Raw genomic sequence first — 17,241 nt, 5'->3', positions numbered from 1 at the left:
AATACAAACCCAGCATATTCAAGGTGTTGTGAAGATGTTCACACTAAACACTTGTAAACTGGTAAATCTACTTGCAGAAATATTTCCTGTCCTTATACATATATTTTAAATTTCATGGACACTGGTTCAGTAACAGCCATGAATTAGAAATAAATAGCTTACTTTTTGGAAGTCATGTGACTCTATGAGGAGTTTAGGGTGCCCTTTTGTGCACTATAATAAAACTGAGTAGCACTTCCCTGCCCTGAAAAGAATGACAGCCCCTCCATGGAAACAACTAAATCCCTTTTTGCTCATGGAAAAGCAATACTGTGTGTGTCATTTGTTAACTGGATACAGTTATTTTTCATACTGTGTTCTGGGAGATTCATTTTTTTCAATTTTGACAGAGACCCATGATATTGGTATAGTACTGCATTTTTGTTTAAGAAATTTTTATTTTTTGATATTTCCTTTAAAGAAATCCAAATGGTTAAACCCCAGACCTCCCCAGTGTCTGTCGTTTGCTCAAATAGACTTACTCTGCATGCACAGACCATCCGTGCAGTTCTTGGATTGCAGGACGAGGCCGTCGCAGTCCTTGCCTCCGTTCTTGGGGGCTGGTGCCGTGCACTCCCTCCTGCGCCAGTGCGTGCACTCGGTCCCACAAGTTGACCACTTGCTCCATGAGGTCCACCTGCCATCCACTGCCACACAAAAACCAGCATCGGGTCAAAGGGAGAAGGAACTTTTTGAGGGCAGAGAGGAGCAGAGCACAAGCAGAAACAAAACAACACCAAACACTGAAGAAAATGCCCCCCCGCCCCCCCTCCCCCTCCGAGGAACACTGCATTCATTTTAACTGCTGAAGTAGTGCATGCTCTACATACATTGTGTGGGCTCTTCGAACTTCCCTTACGAGGTGTGTGACTATTTCTTCACTGACCAAGCAAACGGAAGCTTAATGGGACACACAGAAACCAAAGCTGTCACCAGGAGCTGCATAAAAGTAAATCCTGGTGGTTTCTCTATTAAAGGGGAAATGTCTGGATTTTGGATTGAAAATTAGGGAAGCTCTTTTTGGATCCAAGATTCCTTCCTGCATAATGTAATGTGGGTAGTGCAAGTAAACCTCTGTGGGGTTCAGGAGAAGAGGCTGGTAGAGTGTGGAAGAAATCCATCCATCCATCCATCCATCCATCCATCTACCTGCACCCCTCATCTACATCCTATACACTCTTTTTATTTTTTCATCCATGCTGCTTGATTCTAACATCTTCTGCAATGACTTCTTGAAGTCTATATTATTTTCCATTTATTATTTGATGATTTCATTCCATTATTTGATGATATATGTTGCTATTTTTATTTTAAAAATAATATTTAAGCACATTCCTTAATGTGAATTAATTCACATTCCTGAATTCCTGTGATTCAGTCATTTAGAATAGATTCACTTTCTTCTTAATTTTTGCGCTTGACTTGTTAGTAAACTTCAGTGATAAAGAGCTAAGATATCTCTATTTTAAAAACACATAACTTAAATACTCTAGTACATTCTTTAAAGGTTCTTACATAAATAAGAGGAAAATATTAAAATAAGAGTTAAATTTTTAAAAATTTCCCTGAAATACATAAATAATCATCTAGGATTCAATGTAAGACAATCGCAAACATCATTTATTGAACATGCAATGTACACGTGTTATACCTACATATTGACAGAAATTAGATCAATTTTAATAATCTACATAGTTTGGGAAATCTGTGTGATTTCATATTCAAATTATTGTGTAACTATATGTATTATGCATAATATGTATAGAGATATAAATATGCCCACATGAAAAAATGATGAAAGTATTAATATTTCAATTGTACAGTTAGCTATATAAGCAACTCCCAGCCATCTGAAGAAAAGACATTTGCTTTGACCTAGACCATCCCAAAGTACACACACAAACACACATTTCTATTTCCACTAAATGCTCAGTGCATTTCTAATTATGGGAGTCAGTATGCAGACAAAATATAGGAGCGTACAAGAGAAAATACTGAAATACTTAGCCTAGCTAAGTGTCAAAGTTTGTTCCATAAATAAAAGCTCTCAAAGGGTTCAGTGTGGGATACTGTTTTGATATTCAGAAATGAAAACAGGAATATAAAATTTATATTATGGTTTTCTCTCCAGTTCACTTCTCCAACCCATCTCTGAGAAAGTTCTACTAAAAGGATGAACCTGACATAAGTTAGGCACAATAAAGGGAAGTAAGTAGTCTTTGTATCTAAATAATGAAACTGACAATATAATAGCTACCCCAATGGGATACGATAAATTTATGGGTTATTACAAAATAATTTGAGCTTAATTTTTTAAATATATTTTATAATTGGATATTTTAGTGGGTTTTGGTTTTGGCAAATATTAACTTCAATTTCCCACAGGATAAGACCTTGGGACAACATGAGATAGCACAGAAAGATGTTCAGAGGCAAAGGGATGCAATCTTGCTATAGGTACCATTGCAAATAACTCAAAAATAGGTGACCAACATGTACAGATAATAGATGACTGCACTGTATTTTCAAAATCCATTAGCTCATGTGTCAGAAAGCTTAGACTTCCTTTTAATTCATTCCAGATGTTTTATTTGCCTTTGCCCAGAAACTGACACCAAATATCAAGTACTTCACCTAAAACATTTTCTAAATTTCAGTTCCAATTAATTTCCATGGCTTTCTGGAGATCAAGGTTGTTATCCTAAACGTGTGGCTTTCAATGCTGCTCAAATGCCTTGAATTACAGATCCTGCAATCTTGGTTCCAACAGTTTTGTTGAGTAATAGAGAGGGATTATGTTTATGTGTGTTTAATCTCTTGTTTTATACTATTTTGTATGTTAGGGTAATAAAGTGAAGTACTCTTTTGGGGGAAAAGACCTGAGGTCCCAGCAATGTAAGCACTGAATGGGATGATGGATTTAAATAATGTTTACCACACACTCCTGCGAAGAATAAGGCTTTGTGGGACTTCCCTGGTGGCGCAGTGGTTAAGAATCCACCTGCCAGGGCAGGGGACACAGGTTCGAGCCCTGGTCCGGGAAGATCCCACATGCTGCGGAGCAACTAAGCCTGTGCACCACAACTACTGAGCCTGGGCTCTAGAGCCTGTGAGCCACAACTACTGAGCCCGTGTGCTGCAACTACTGAAGTCCGCATGCCTAGAACCTGTGCTCTGCAACAAGAGAAGCCACCGCAATGAGAAGCCTGTGCACCGCAAGGAAGAGTAGCCCCCGCTCACTGCAACTAGAAAAAGCCCGTGAGCAGCAATGAAGACCCAACACAGCCAAAAGAAAAAAAAAAGACTAAAGATTTGTATATATACCCTAAAACATTTCTAGAATGGGAGGAGACATTTGGAAGGAGAGCGCTGGGTTGCTTACCTGGGCATAACGTGGTGCAGGCTATTTTCTGCACACTCTGCCCTTCACAGAAGGCACCACCATTGAGTGGGGCTGGGTTGGTGCAGGTCCTTGTGCGCTTCTGATACCCTCGTCCACAGCGGCTATTACACACGGACCACTCTGTCCAGGTAGACCAGCCACCGTTTACTGGAAAGAGATAAAAAATAAAATGTGAATTTAACATATGTGCATACACACAGAGACACACAAACCACACACAACACATAAAAGTTGTATCCCAAGTGACCATAAAAAAATCAAAAACTTCAAAGCTATAAGAGACCCTGGATATCATTTCACACGTATACACAATGGAATATTACTCAGGCATAAAAAGAAATGAAATTGAGTTATTTGTAATGAGGTGGATGGACCTAGAGTCTGTCATACAGAGTGAAGTAAGTCAGTAAGAGAAAAACAAATACCATATGCTAACACATATATATGGAATCTGAAAAAGAAAAAAAAAAAGGTTCTGAAGAACCTAGGGGCAGGACAGGAATAAAGACGCAGACATAGAGAATGGACTTGAGGACACGGGGAGGGGGAAGGATAAGCTGGGACGAAGTGAGAGAGTGGCATGGACATATATACACTACCAAATGTAAAATAGATAGCCAGTGGGAAGCAGCCACATAGCACAGGGAGATCAGCTCGGTGCTTTGAGACCACCTAGAGGGGTGGGATAGGGAGGGTGGGAGGGAGACGCAAGACGGAAGAGATACGGGGATATATGTATATGTATAGCTGGTTCACTTTGTTATAAAGCAGAAACTAACACATCATTGTAAAGCAATTATATTCCAATAAAGATGTTAAAAAAATAAAATAAAATTGCATTGCAGAGCTGAAGAATCTAAGCACAGAGACAAATAAAATGAATTATCAACATCTATTTACCTATTCAGAAAATAGGACTGTGTTCTCCTCTCCTTAGCCAGTGTTGTTTTAAAAAAAATCCTCTTACCTAGTAAAGCGCCAAAAATTACTTTGGGCAACTTATCTCAAATAATATATGTTTACATCCTTACACCAAGGCTGTGAGTGACTATGAAGCATGGAAACTGATAAAATCATTGAGCCTTTTCTTAATAACAGATGACTGATTATTTTTCTTTAGCATATGTAAACTTTATAACCATTTAAGGACTTTTAGTTAGTTTCATTAATAAGTGAATCTAGTTTTTAAAGAAGTCTTGAGAGCTGGATTTTTAACTAATTGAGTATCTATTTGAATGAATTAGCGATTAGTTGATGTAACTGAAATGGACACCTATTTTGTGTATAAAGGGTATTTACGGTGTTTGGTGGAGCTGTCAGTATAGGTGTGATGATAAAACCTACTCCCTGGGACTTCCCTGGTGGTGCAGTGGTTAAGAATCCTCCTGCCAATGCAGGGGACACGGGTTCGAGCCCTGGTCCAGGAAGATCCCACATGCCGCGGAGCAACTAAGCCCGTGCGCCGCAACTACTGAGCCTGCGCTCTGGAGTCCGTGAGCCACAACTACTGAAGCTTGCATGCCTAGGGCCGGTGCTCTGCAACAAGAGAAGCCACAGCAATGAGAAGCCCGTGCACCACAATGAAGAGTAGCCCGTGCACTGCAATGAAGAGTAGCCCCTGCTCGCCACAGCTAGAGGAAGCCCACGCACAGCAACGAAGACTCAACACAGCCAATAAATAAATAAATAAATATATATATATATATTTTAAAAACCTACTCCCTAACACTATGTTCACTACGTCTGTAGATCTTGCTCTAGAAAATACTCTGACATACTTTTGTATTTCAATATATGAGTCTGTGAAATCATTTTAATTAAGCAATTTCTAACAAAAATTATTTGCTGGTGGTTAAAACACGGCACAACTAGTATATGTATCTGCTTCCTGATGGTAAAGAATAGTGTTACTCAGATAACACAAACCTTACATGTGAACATCATATGCCCATCAACTCCTCTAGAAACTTCTGCAATAGACAATAATCATGAATGTGTTATACATACAGACATAGACTATTTTTCACTGGAGAGTTATTTTTTATATAAAGATAAACTGAAATCAATTGTGATGTTCAATAATAGGAACATGGTAAACATGTATGTTCGTGAGATTGACTCCCAGGCAGCTATTGGAAATGACTCAGTATACATGCACCCTATGTTCGTAGCAGCACTATTCACAATAGCCAAGACACGTCAACAACCTAAATGTCAATCGACAGGTGAATGGATAAAGAAGATGTACAGGGACTTCCCTTGTTGTCCAGTGGTAAAGAATCCTCCTTCCAATGCAGGGGACGCGGGTTCGATCCCTCGTGGGGGAATTAAGACCTCACATGCCATGGGACAGATAAGCCTGTGTGCTACAACTACTGAGCTTGTGCACCTCAACGAGAGAGCCCACGTGCTGCAAACTACAGAGCGCACATGCTCTGGAGCCCGCACACAACTAGAGAAAGAAAAACCCACATGCCACAACTAGAGAGAGGCCTGCGCGCCACAACAAAAGATCCTGCATGCCTCAAAAAAGATCCCGTATGCCGCACCTAAGACCCGATGCAGCCAAAAAATAAATAAAGGGGAAAAAAGGGCTAGCCATCACAGCCTTATTTAAAAAAAAAAACGTGGTACATATATACAATAGAATACTACTTAGCCATAAAAAAGGACAAAATAATGCCATGTGCAGCAACATGGATGTACCTAGAGATTATCATACTAAGTGAAGTGAGTCAGAAAGAGAAAGGTAAATACAATATTACTTACAGGTAGAATCTAAAATATGACACAAATGAACCTATCTATGAAACAGAAACAGAATAAGGGATGTAGAGAAGAGACTTACGGTTGTCAAGGGGGAGGGGAGTGGGGGAAGGAGGGATTGGGAGTTTGGGATTAGCAGATGCAAACTATTATACAGAGAATGGATAAACAACAAGGTCCTACTGTATAGAACAGGGAACTATATTCAATATCCTGTGATAAACCATAACAGAAAAGAATGTGTGTATATATATATATATGTATGTATAACTGAGTCACTTTGCTGTACAGCAGTAATTAACACAACATTGTAATTTAATCATACTTCAATTAAAAAATAAATTTAAAAAATGATGCTGTAGAAGTCTATTTAATAATACATGGATATTGCAACATTATGCGTTAAGTAAAAAAATATATTTAGAATCCTTATTTTAAAATCCTATTTATGCTAAGAAAATTCCAGTCGTATACACATCAATCTTTTTTAAAGCTACCTCTGGATGACAAAAGGACAGGATTATAGGTATTTTTTTCTTTGAACGTTTTTCTGTGTTTCCCAAATTTTCTATAATGTATATTTGCAAACTAAAAATGATGCTAACAAAATTAAATATATACAACAGACTCTAAAATGAAATACTGGTTACATATATATGTTTTTCTGTGGACTATTAGTGAGTCCAACCTATGAGCCTTGGACAACTTATTTTACGAGGCCATGAAAAGGACAAGCTGATGTTTGACAGGTAGAGTTGCATTTAGCATTCCAAAAAGCAATTTAATCCACTTAACTTCACAAAACTCAAAATGTCATGGAATTGTCAGTATAAATTGCTTACCAACACACTGGCAAGCCAATATCATAAACTTTTAGAGAAAAGACAGGTCTTGAAGATCCTAGGCTGATTCCCTCATTTTACAGAGGAGATACGGGCTCCGAGCATTCTGTTTAAGTGACCAACTGAAGGTCAGTTGGTGATAGAACTAGGCCTAGAACATAAGAGTCCTGACCCCTAGTCCCATGCTGTTTTCTAAACTCAAAATGCTTTAGTTGGTTGTGTTTGATTCTTCCTAAAGACAATGTTCAGCTTGTGCTTATGGATACTGAAAGCATGCCACACACAGGAAAAGAGATCTGCATGTATATTAAACATCTATGTAACACATCTATTTAGAGTCTGCCTTCATTAGTTATTTATGACTGATACAAGCTGTGATGTGCCCCACTTCTCTTTTCCATTTCCAATGCTGTTAATTAAGTCGTTCAGAGAGTTTAGAAAAAGACAAAGTGGGAAACGTTTCATTGTGACTTAAGGAAATTTAACTTCAGAGTATTCAGAGGATTTGAAACAAATATTATGCATCTGTCCTGTAATGAAAATGACGGTTTTAAAGCATCACTACATTCAGCCTTTCGAACACATCACAGTGGTTTCTGTTCTCATAACACCCTATAGCGTGAGGACACATCCAGCCAAATGGCACTACCTGCAGTAAGCGAGGGCCATGAGCCACATACTCGTGGCTGTCCTTCTTTCGTAGTCATTTAGACAAATCTCCTGGAGGGCCATTTAACACTGAAGCGGCCATGAAGAGCTTCCTTACATTCTAAGTGGTAGCCATGTCATTCCGGAGGTGGCAGAACCTCAAAATATTTCTCAGGGTCATTCAGTTTCCTCTGAGACAATAACTCATCAAGAATATGAAGACCTACTATGTATCTAACACTGTGAGAAATACATAAATTTACAGGGCTGTTCTCTTAGTCTACCAAGGAGCTTAAAAGCTTAGCTGGGGCGATGGAACTACGAGTGAAATGATGAGAAAACCACTGAGGGCCGAAGCAGACAGGCAGATAAAAGCATCACGTGCTGCAGCAAAACTGGGGGCAGAATCATTTAGTACTTCTGCAGAAATGATAGGCTTAGGGATGAGATGGATTAGAAAGGGCCAGAGAGTGGAAGAGCAGCTTTCTGAAGAAGTCATCATGTCGAAACTTGCTACAGGGTTAGGATTAGGGCTGCTTGACAATGGCAGCCCTTGTCTTCACTCTGGATGCCCCTGGTGGAGTGTAAAGCAAGTTCTAGGGAGTTCAAGTTGCTCCGATGTGTTCGGAGAGCATGTCAGCTCCAGTTTACCTGAGGTTTTGCAATGACTCTCCTGAGGCCCACAGAAAGAGCAGCAGACTGCCTGAAGCATCTTCATCTCGGAATTCCCTCTAGATCTCTGTAGTCCAGGCTATGGAGAGCGGGAGGGCCTAGGGAAGCAGGGAACCGTCCTGGTACTTAGGTAGATTTCCTTCATTCTCTTATAAACTGACTGACAAAGGACTAGGGATTTCTAAGTCTAGTTTTTCTATGAGTATCAGGAAGGCTGTTAAACCTCAATGTCCACATGAGACGCTGGAAGAGAGCCGCCATGGGGATTGAAAAGGGGCCTCTTCACCTGGTATTTTAAGATTAAAATGAGAAACTGCAGTTTGACCTCAACTAGATTGAGACCCCAAAAGCCCACTCACCATAGACTATGACAGTTGCGGTCGTGCTTTTCCTCTTGGCGACAATGTTTTTGGCAACACAAGTATAGTTGGCAGTATCCGAGAGGCGGGCCTGCTTGATGATGAGGTTGTGATCAATAGTAATATAAAAATTCCGATCTTCAACAGGATCAATGATGTCTTCATTTTTCAACCATTCCACCTAAAGATGCACGAGAGAAACAGATAAACTCCCCGTATGGATCCCGTGATGGCTGTCTGTCCTAACTTTTGTTTTGCAGTGTGGATAACATTGTTCCACGCCACGGACTTCTGCAAAGTGGAGAAAGTAACTTTCTGAGGTCACATTAAGTATCACTCACCTGCCAAACATGCTGATTCTGTCTGTACTACATTATTCTCAAATGTCAATGACCCGACTGGGAAATACAGTGTTCAAATTGTTTTCACTTTGCCCTCCAGGCAGGAATTGGGAATGTGCATTGCCAAGTTCAGAACCCCATCAAAAATAATAGGCTAAGCATTTCAAACTGAACTCAAACCTTTTGCTATTTGATTTGTTTACTCTTGGCAACGTACCTGCTGCTTTTCAGCAGAGAATATAAGGACTATTAAAAAAGCTCAAAAGGCACCTTAGACATCGTGTAGCTCTAATAAAACATTTGGATGATTTATGTGTAACATATGGATTAAATTCCCCTAAAAGTGCACTTACTTTAAAATATAGCAAACACATATTTAGAGATGTATCTAAGCCAAAATCTTGGGAGGAAAAAAAAAAAGGTTTTCTACTAACTCTCAATATAATCTAAATAGCATGTAAGTCACAGTCAAATTTCTCTTTCTGTCTATCTCTAGCATCAAATCTTTGGCTTACGGTTTGCTTCTGGAGAACCTGACCTAAGACATGACTGTTCAAAACTACTGAACTATTTTTCCTGTGCAAATATCAGTTTAGCAACAGCAATGTTAGCCTTACAGAATGAAAGGAGGGAAATGTATCTGTATAAGATGTCCTTATGAAGGATAAACTATTTCTTGTTCCATAAATTGCCTTTTTCCCCTATGCACAGGTTTTTTCCATAAAGCAAAACAACATTGATATTTACCACACTTAAACTTTCCTTTTACATTAGTGTGGATACCCATACAAGTAACCTTTAGTGGTAGGGAGTCAATAGTATTGCCATTTTCAAAATCTTAAGGAGCTTCCCTTGCACCACAAGAGGTCTGGAAATTAACCTCTAAATCTGTCAGTGGGCTGGATGTTACACAGCTCTAAATTACATCTAACACAGGGACTCTAAAACAATGATTCCCTAATCCTTAGAAGAGAGGACAAAATTTAAAGGGAAAAATAAAATACAATCATCTTATAATAAACATATGAGGATGTAGATAAGAGTAACTATTTGTAAAGACGTAAATTTTGAAATAGCTAAACAGTGTTGATATTTACACTAATGGAAGTGAGAAAGCGTGAAATCCATCTAAAATAGTGGAGTTTTAAAACATGCATTTTGTTTTCAATAAAGACAGCACATTCAGTCCTGTGCTTGGATATATTTGATGAGAGATGCACACTCACTTGACCTGGATTGTCTCAAACTTCGGCCCTACATGTGCAGTAATATGATCTTGCTACAAGTGCAAGAGGAAAGGGAGCAAGATTCAGACTATTAGAAAACTGCTTGATGATAATTGAAAGCTGACGTTAGTATCTTCTGAAGCTAATCTTTACACAGATTATCTTTGCCGTTCGAAAGAAAGCTTTCCACTTACAGAAGGTCCTGTGGCTCCCCCGATTTGTTCTTAGATCCCGTGTGTGTGGGGGGTGGGGGGGCACACGCGTGGGCAGGCGCAATCTTCTTTCAAGGACCCATACCTTCTACTTTGCTTTGAAGGATGGCCCTCAGCCTCCTAGATGTTTTGCTTCGAAGTACCTAGGGGTTCACAGCTCCCCCGTCCACCACTTTCTCCTTTGCTGTGACCTCACAGGTATGGAAACAAGCCCTGTGTCCAATCAGGTTGGAACCTGAGTTGTTACTCTCCAGAGCTACCTCCTTGAGACATCTTCTAAATGTATACTTTCTGGGCTCCTTCTTTTCTCTCCTGCTTGCTCCACCCACTTACAGGACTCTCCTGGGAGCACTTCTATAACAAACCATTTGCATTCAAACCTCTGCCTCGTGGTTTACTTCTGGAGAACCTGATCTAAGTCAGGACTGTTCGAAACTATGGTTTCTTCTATGTACATAATAGTTAACAACAGTAATGCTATACTGATCGTAAATGACACAAAGAGATCCCAAGGCATACTGCAAACCACCTGTTTATTTGAAAAGTTTATTATGTGGAAGAAAAAAGGATTCTGCACTGCTGGCAAAACATTTAAAAAGACTTGTGTGATTACTGGGTATATATGATCTCTACTTTCTCATACATGATTCTGTTATTTTCCTCAGGTGTCTCTCATCAACATCGGAGCAGTGATTATGACCTGAGATACGAGGACCCCTAGAAATGCTGAGGCAGTAACCCTGAACCCTGTGAGGGACATGGCCCTCCTCCCCTAATTCTGGCTTTCACCCAGGGAAACTCTGCTTCGATTTATTCTCTACACTGGGCTTGCCTGTATGTCTTTGTTTGAAGAAACAATGACATCTACAGAGAGAAAAGAGCTGTAGGAATGAAGAAAGGACCCAAGGACTCGGGCTTTTAGCAAGATGCCCCCCTCCCAGTTCCCTATGCCCCAGAACTCCCAGTCTTGTCACCAAGTCCTGTTTTGAGACCTGCTCTCCAGGAGAAACTCAGGTCTGGACCACAGGTCATCACTCACCTCCTGCGCTAGAATCACCATCTTGCTCAGCACATCTCCATCACCCACCCTCCAAAACTTTTGAAACCCTTCCTCACTACCTTGGAACACGGCACCAACATCTTCCAAAATTTCAGCCTCTGTTCAGATTGTTTTCTTCGCTTTTCTCTAACTAAATCCTAGCTCTTTCATGATGCTGCTGTTTCTTCTAGAGTCCTCTCAAGTGGGGATGTCTGATTTCCCACACCCAACGTACCACGAGGACTGGGGATTCAGTAAGTGTCCTCCTTGATCCGCATTGTCTGCTCTACCTTCGCATCCTTGCAGTAAAACGTGGCTGTGCAAAGCCATGTTGCACGGTGTAATCTTACATTCATGATGACAGAACTCAAGTGGGCCCTAAATTCTGCCAAAAGATGGTACGGTATTTCCAACGTCTGTTCACTGTCCCACACTCCTAGACAGCTATTTCACACCTTCTCCTCTCTGCCTAAACACTACCTCCCCTGCTATCCTCACTTTCAGCCAATGACCAAGATTTCCATGTCACGGAGAAAACTGACCATCACCAGACATCTCCCAAAGCTCCCACTACCCACCTACCACCCCTGTTCTGCACCCTCCCTCCTGTTACTAGGGCAGCTCTCTGCTCCTACATGTCACCTCTCACTTGTAGTCTGCATCCCAATCCTGTTCTCTTATTCAAGGGCAAGCCCCAGGGATTCTCCTCTCTTACATCATGAATTTCCCACTACACAGAATCATTTCCACCAGCATACAGACACGTGGTTACTTTACACAACATAAAAGAAAATCCCTCCCCACTCATTTCTGCCTTTAGTCACCCCCACGTTCCTTTGCTCACCTTAAAAGACACCTTGGAATACTTGTTTGTACATTCTCTCCAGTTCCTGTCCTCTTCATCTCTACTGAGTCCACTCTAATCCACACTGACCTCCAATGTTAGAACTGCTCTCTTTCCAAGGTACCAGTTACTTTTACTTTGTTAGATGGACTGGTGAGGTTTTAGCACTTGACAGCAGCATTTGACCCCATCGGTTTCTCCCTCCTCCTTGCCTGCTTTCTCCAGACAGGGCACTTTCTTAGTTTTCGTCCCATCTCCTCCCATTCCCCCACAGCTTCCTTGGGGTTTAGGTCTGTTCTTCCTGGGTAGCTCTGTCCTTGGACCTCTTCTTTTTTCTATTTCCCATCCATATGCACTTTCTTGGTGAGCTCATCCAGTCTCATGCGGATGACTCCTAAATTTATCTCCCGTCTAGACCCCGTCCTTGAACTTCAGACTCATTAATCCGACTGCCTTCTTGCAACTCCACTGGGGTGTCTGATAACGATCCCCCGAACCGCCCTCCAAAGCTGTCCCTCCCACCACCTTACCCGTCTCGGTTAAGGCCAACTCCATCCTTCTAGTAACTTAGACAGAAACCTCAGGCTTGGCCTTGACTACTCTCTTCCTCTCCCCTTTGCTGATTTGATGTCAGAGCAGCATATCAGAATCTAACCACTTCTTGTCCCCTCAGCACCACTCCCTTCCCCGAGCAGATCACCATCATTTCTCTTCTGGATTACTGCAACAACTTTCTGTCTATATCTCTACTTTTCCCCTTGGTCCTAACATCTATTCTCAACACAGTAGAGTGATCCTTAAACCCTAAGTCAGATCATGCTATACCTCATCTCCAACCCTCCAGTGGCCCCCTGTGTTGCTCAGTGTCAACCCCCAAATCCTTACAAGGACCCACAAGGTCCTGCATCACCAGGAACCCTGACCTCTCTGAGATCACCTAGTTTACTCTCGCCCTTTCTCTCATCTTTTTAGATGCTGACTCCTTTGCTGGTTCTTACACACATCACGGGTGCTCTTGCCTTGGGGATGTTGAGTCTGCTGGTGCACCTGCCTGGACTAATCTTTCCCCCAATAAGTCTGCTCTCTTCTCTCCTTCAGGTCTTTACTCAGATGTCACCTTCTCAGTGAGTCACTTCCTAATCAACCTTTAAAACTGCAACATCTCCCTCTGAGTATGCTTGCAATCCCTCACTCTCTTTTATTTTCTTCATCTCACATAGTCTGTATGTTACTTGTTAGTTGTCTCCTCTACCAGAATGTAAGCTCCACGGATTTGGGTCTATTTTTTGATCACTGTTATAGTCCCGTGGCCTGGAATCGGCAGATAGTAGGTGCTTAATTAGTATTTGCTAAGTGTAAGGACAAAACAACACATGTAGTAGGGTCAAGTCTGTTATACGTATTTTTAGATCTCCATAAAGTTGGTGCTTTAACTGTCAAATTTAATAATGAATATATATGGTGAGAGCAATTTGAAACATCCCTTCTAGCTAAGTTCTGCTGGAGATTAAGAACACACGTCTCCACTGCCTAAGGTCAAATCCTACAGAGCTGGCCTGGCCTCCATGTAGACTCATTGGAGAAATCATGACATAGAAGAGGGCCTGTGGAATGATGCTAGGGGACCTCCAGTGTTTCACTGACATTTATAAGTACGAGTCTGAAGTGTCCAGTGGCCAACATGTTGTAACTAAGAATTCTTTGAAAATGGAACTCTCTCTAGCCCACATTATACCTGTATGTCTGCTTCAGAATTTTAAGGTGTTTGAGTAATTATTGTGGAATTTCATCTAGTAAGCACAGAATCTAGGTGATCACAGTAAACCTGAGACTGTAACACAGCTTCCCAAGAACTTTCAATTTCAATAAACAAAGATGCACCTTGTTATTTCAATTCCATTCCGCAAACACTGAGTACGTACTATGTACTATGCACAGTACTATGTACTATGTGTCAAGTGTTGCGGGATAAAGGGAAAAATCAGATAAGTGCTTCCCTTATGCTTATATAGCATTCGCTACGTAAGAAGACAAACCTATAAACTAGTAATTACAATGTGACAGAGGAACAACAGACATGTGCAAGGATGGAAGCATATCGGGGTTCAAATTATGTGAGGAGAGGACGTTTGAACCAGTTTCTCAGGGATGGAGTTAAGCTTGTTGGGAAGGCAAAGGAAAGCGTGGGATGAAGGATGAAGAGGATATTTCAGGAAGAGGAAGCAGCAGGTGCTTCACACAGGCTTGAATCCTCGTGGGAAGTCTGAGCACTGGACAGTGGTCTTAGCTGCACAGCCAGGGCAAGCTGAACAAGGATGGAGAAGTTGCTTTCAGGAAATCACTGAGGGACTCCCATGCTGTGATCCACTGAGGGGTTTAAAGAGAAGAGGCATTACGATGCTTTGCTTTAAGAATGACTATTTTAGGGGGCAGTGTGGATTACTAGGGAGGCACAGTGGAAGCTGGAAAGCAGTTAAAAAGGCTACTGTCGTAGTCCTGGTGAAAGACCATGAAGACTGAATTAAGGAAGGACCAAGGGGACTGGGGAGAAAAGAATGGATACAGAAAGTAATTTGAAGGGGCAAGGGATATGGCAGAAGAGTTGCCTGTATGTGGAAAGGAGGGTGCAAGACAAACCCATCTCGTTTCTGGCTTGGGGACCTGTGTGTAGATCAGGGATAAAGGAGGCAGACAAGATTTCAGGGCTGAAAGGATATGATGAGTTGATTTGGTTGATCTTACAAGGAATCCAGATAGCACAACATAATTCTCTACAATAGCTAAATTGCTCAAAATACTCCAGCTATTTCCATGAAAAGGGGGATTTTTGTCCTCTAAAGTTCTGAAATACAAAATAACAACAATAAAACCCTCATTACTTCTGCTTCTCTTAGATCACAGCACTAAGAACAGAACACAGATATTGATTAAAAGGATAAAACAACATTTATTCCCATTTTGGTTAATTAAAAACTCAGGAGAGGATGTATGGGAGGGAAAACAAAGTGTGAGAATAATTCTGTTTATCGTGTAAAGGGTTGTCTGAATCAGCAAGATATATCAATATAAAAGCCTTACGGATATATTCTTTTATTAAAAATATATATCCTTTTCATGCAGGATCTCCAGCACTCAACACCATCAAATAAAGTGACACTCTTCCATTTGAAGTAATTTTACAGTGAGTCTCCTTACATGAACTGTATGTAAAATCCCAAGAAACAATACAGTGTCTTCTGTAGTGCTAGAAATTAATTGTATTGAGTATTTAAGTATTTAATTATACTTTTGCAATGCTACTTATTTGTAAGCTAATCTTGGTTAATCAGGAGTCAGTACTCGGGTCTGGCCTCTGAATTCTGTTCATATTTTGTTCATTTCAGTGCTTCTTGTTGACTTCACCCTGAGACTTGGCTTCTTCTCACCCCTCCCATTTAGCAAACCATTTGATTTATACAAGGGAGAAGTCTTTCTGAGTTAGAAGTTATTTTTAGCTATGTACAAAACATTCAAAAAGAGAGAAAAATAGGTTGAAGTTCAGAAAACAATAAAAGGCTTCGCCCATAAACCATAACTTGTCAGGGTTGCAGTGAGGCAAAGCACTGCTTCTGTCCTTGTGGCTCAGTAACTGCGGTCTTTTCAATAATTTGGAGCATATTTGAAGTAATTTACTCAAGTGTTTATGAAGACATAGGATTTTGTTAACAGGTAATAAGAATAATTATGAGGAAATGTTAGGACATCCTGTGTGCACATTTGGTTGCTGTTTGGTACTGATTATCCCATTGTGTGCCACTGACAATCTTACCGTAAGCAGCAGTTCCTCCAGTACCAGATGAGAGGGCTGCCCTCAGGCCAGACTCCCTGGGTTCAAAACCCATTTGTGTGCCTCTCTTGGGCAAATTTCTTTTCTTCTGTGTGCCCCAGAGTCCTCATTTATAACATGAGGATAATTATAACATTGATTCCATAAGGTTTTTGAGGATCAAATGAGTTAATACACAAATTACTTAGTGCTTGGCATATAATCAATATTCTTAAATTATTAGTAGTATTACATTAAGAATATTCTAAAGGGGTCTTCCCTGGTGGCGCAGTGGTTGAGAGTCCGCCTGCCAATGCGGGGGACGCGGGTTCGTGCCCGGTCCGGGAAGATCCCACATGCCGCGGAGCGGCTGGGCCCGTGAGCCATGGCCGCTGAGCCTCTGCTCCGCAACGGGAGAGGCCACACAGTGAGAGGCCCGCGTACCGCAAAAAAAAAAAAAAAAAAGGAATATTCTAAAGGAGCTGGGACAAAATCCAAACAACTCTACAAAAAAACAGAGAAGTGGCATTCATCTAAAAACAGAAAGGAAAGGAGGGATCAAAATGGTGGAGTAGGGGGCTTCCCTGGTGGCGCAGTGGTTGAGAGTCCGCCTGCTGATGCAGGGGACATGGGTTCATGCCCCGGTCCAGGAAGATCCCACGTGCCGCGGAGCTTCTGGGCCCATGAGCCATGGCCACTGAGCCTGCGCATCCAGAGCCTGTGCTCCGCAACAGGAGAGGCCACAACAGTGAGAGGCCCGCGTACCGCCAAAAAAAAAAAAAAAAAAAGGTGGAGTAAGAGGATGTGGCGTTCACCTCCCCCCATGAACACATCAAAAACATATCTACATGTGGAGCAATTCTCACTGAAAACAAATTGGAGACTGGCAGAAAGACTCTTGTACCACCAAGGCTGTAAGAAAGATCCTCACAGAATTGAGTAAGAAGGGAAGAGACGCACGATCGGGTCAGGACCTGTGCCCCTGGAAGGGGACATAGAGAAAAAGGGAGATTACAAGGAGAAAGATCTGCCCTAGGGAGTGGGC

At 41.3% G+C, this 17,241-nt stretch overlaps 1 protein-coding gene across 2 annotated transcripts in view; it reads right to left on the bottom strand.

Annotated features, from left to right (window-relative positions):
- UNC5C (unc-5 netrin receptor C) overlaps positions 1–17,241 on the bottom strand; it is a 396,852-nt gene that overhangs the window by 60,384 nt on the left and 319,227 nt on the right. For both annotated transcript variants that reach the window (XM_067736918.1, XM_067736920.1), the window contains exons 5-7: positions 8,730–8,910; positions 3,422–3,589; positions 522–686 (exon numbers count right to left, since the gene is read on the bottom strand). In XM_067736918.1, coding sequence (XP_067593019.1) covers positions 522–686; positions 3,422–3,589; positions 8,730–8,910 — 514 coding nt within the window. The remainder of the gene's footprint in view (positions 1–521; positions 687–3,421; positions 3,590–8,729; positions 8,911–17,241) is intronic.

The sequence above is a fragment of the Pseudorca crassidens genome, chromosome 4 (genome assembly GCF_039906515.1).
Source record: "Pseudorca crassidens isolate mPseCra1 chromosome 4, mPseCra1.hap1, whole genome shotgun sequence".
Lineage (NCBI taxonomy): Eukaryota > Metazoa > Chordata > Mammalia > Artiodactyla > Delphinidae > Pseudorca > Pseudorca crassidens.
The sequence above is the reverse complement of the archived record's forward strand: the minus strand, read 5'-3'. Positions and strand labels throughout refer to the sequence as shown.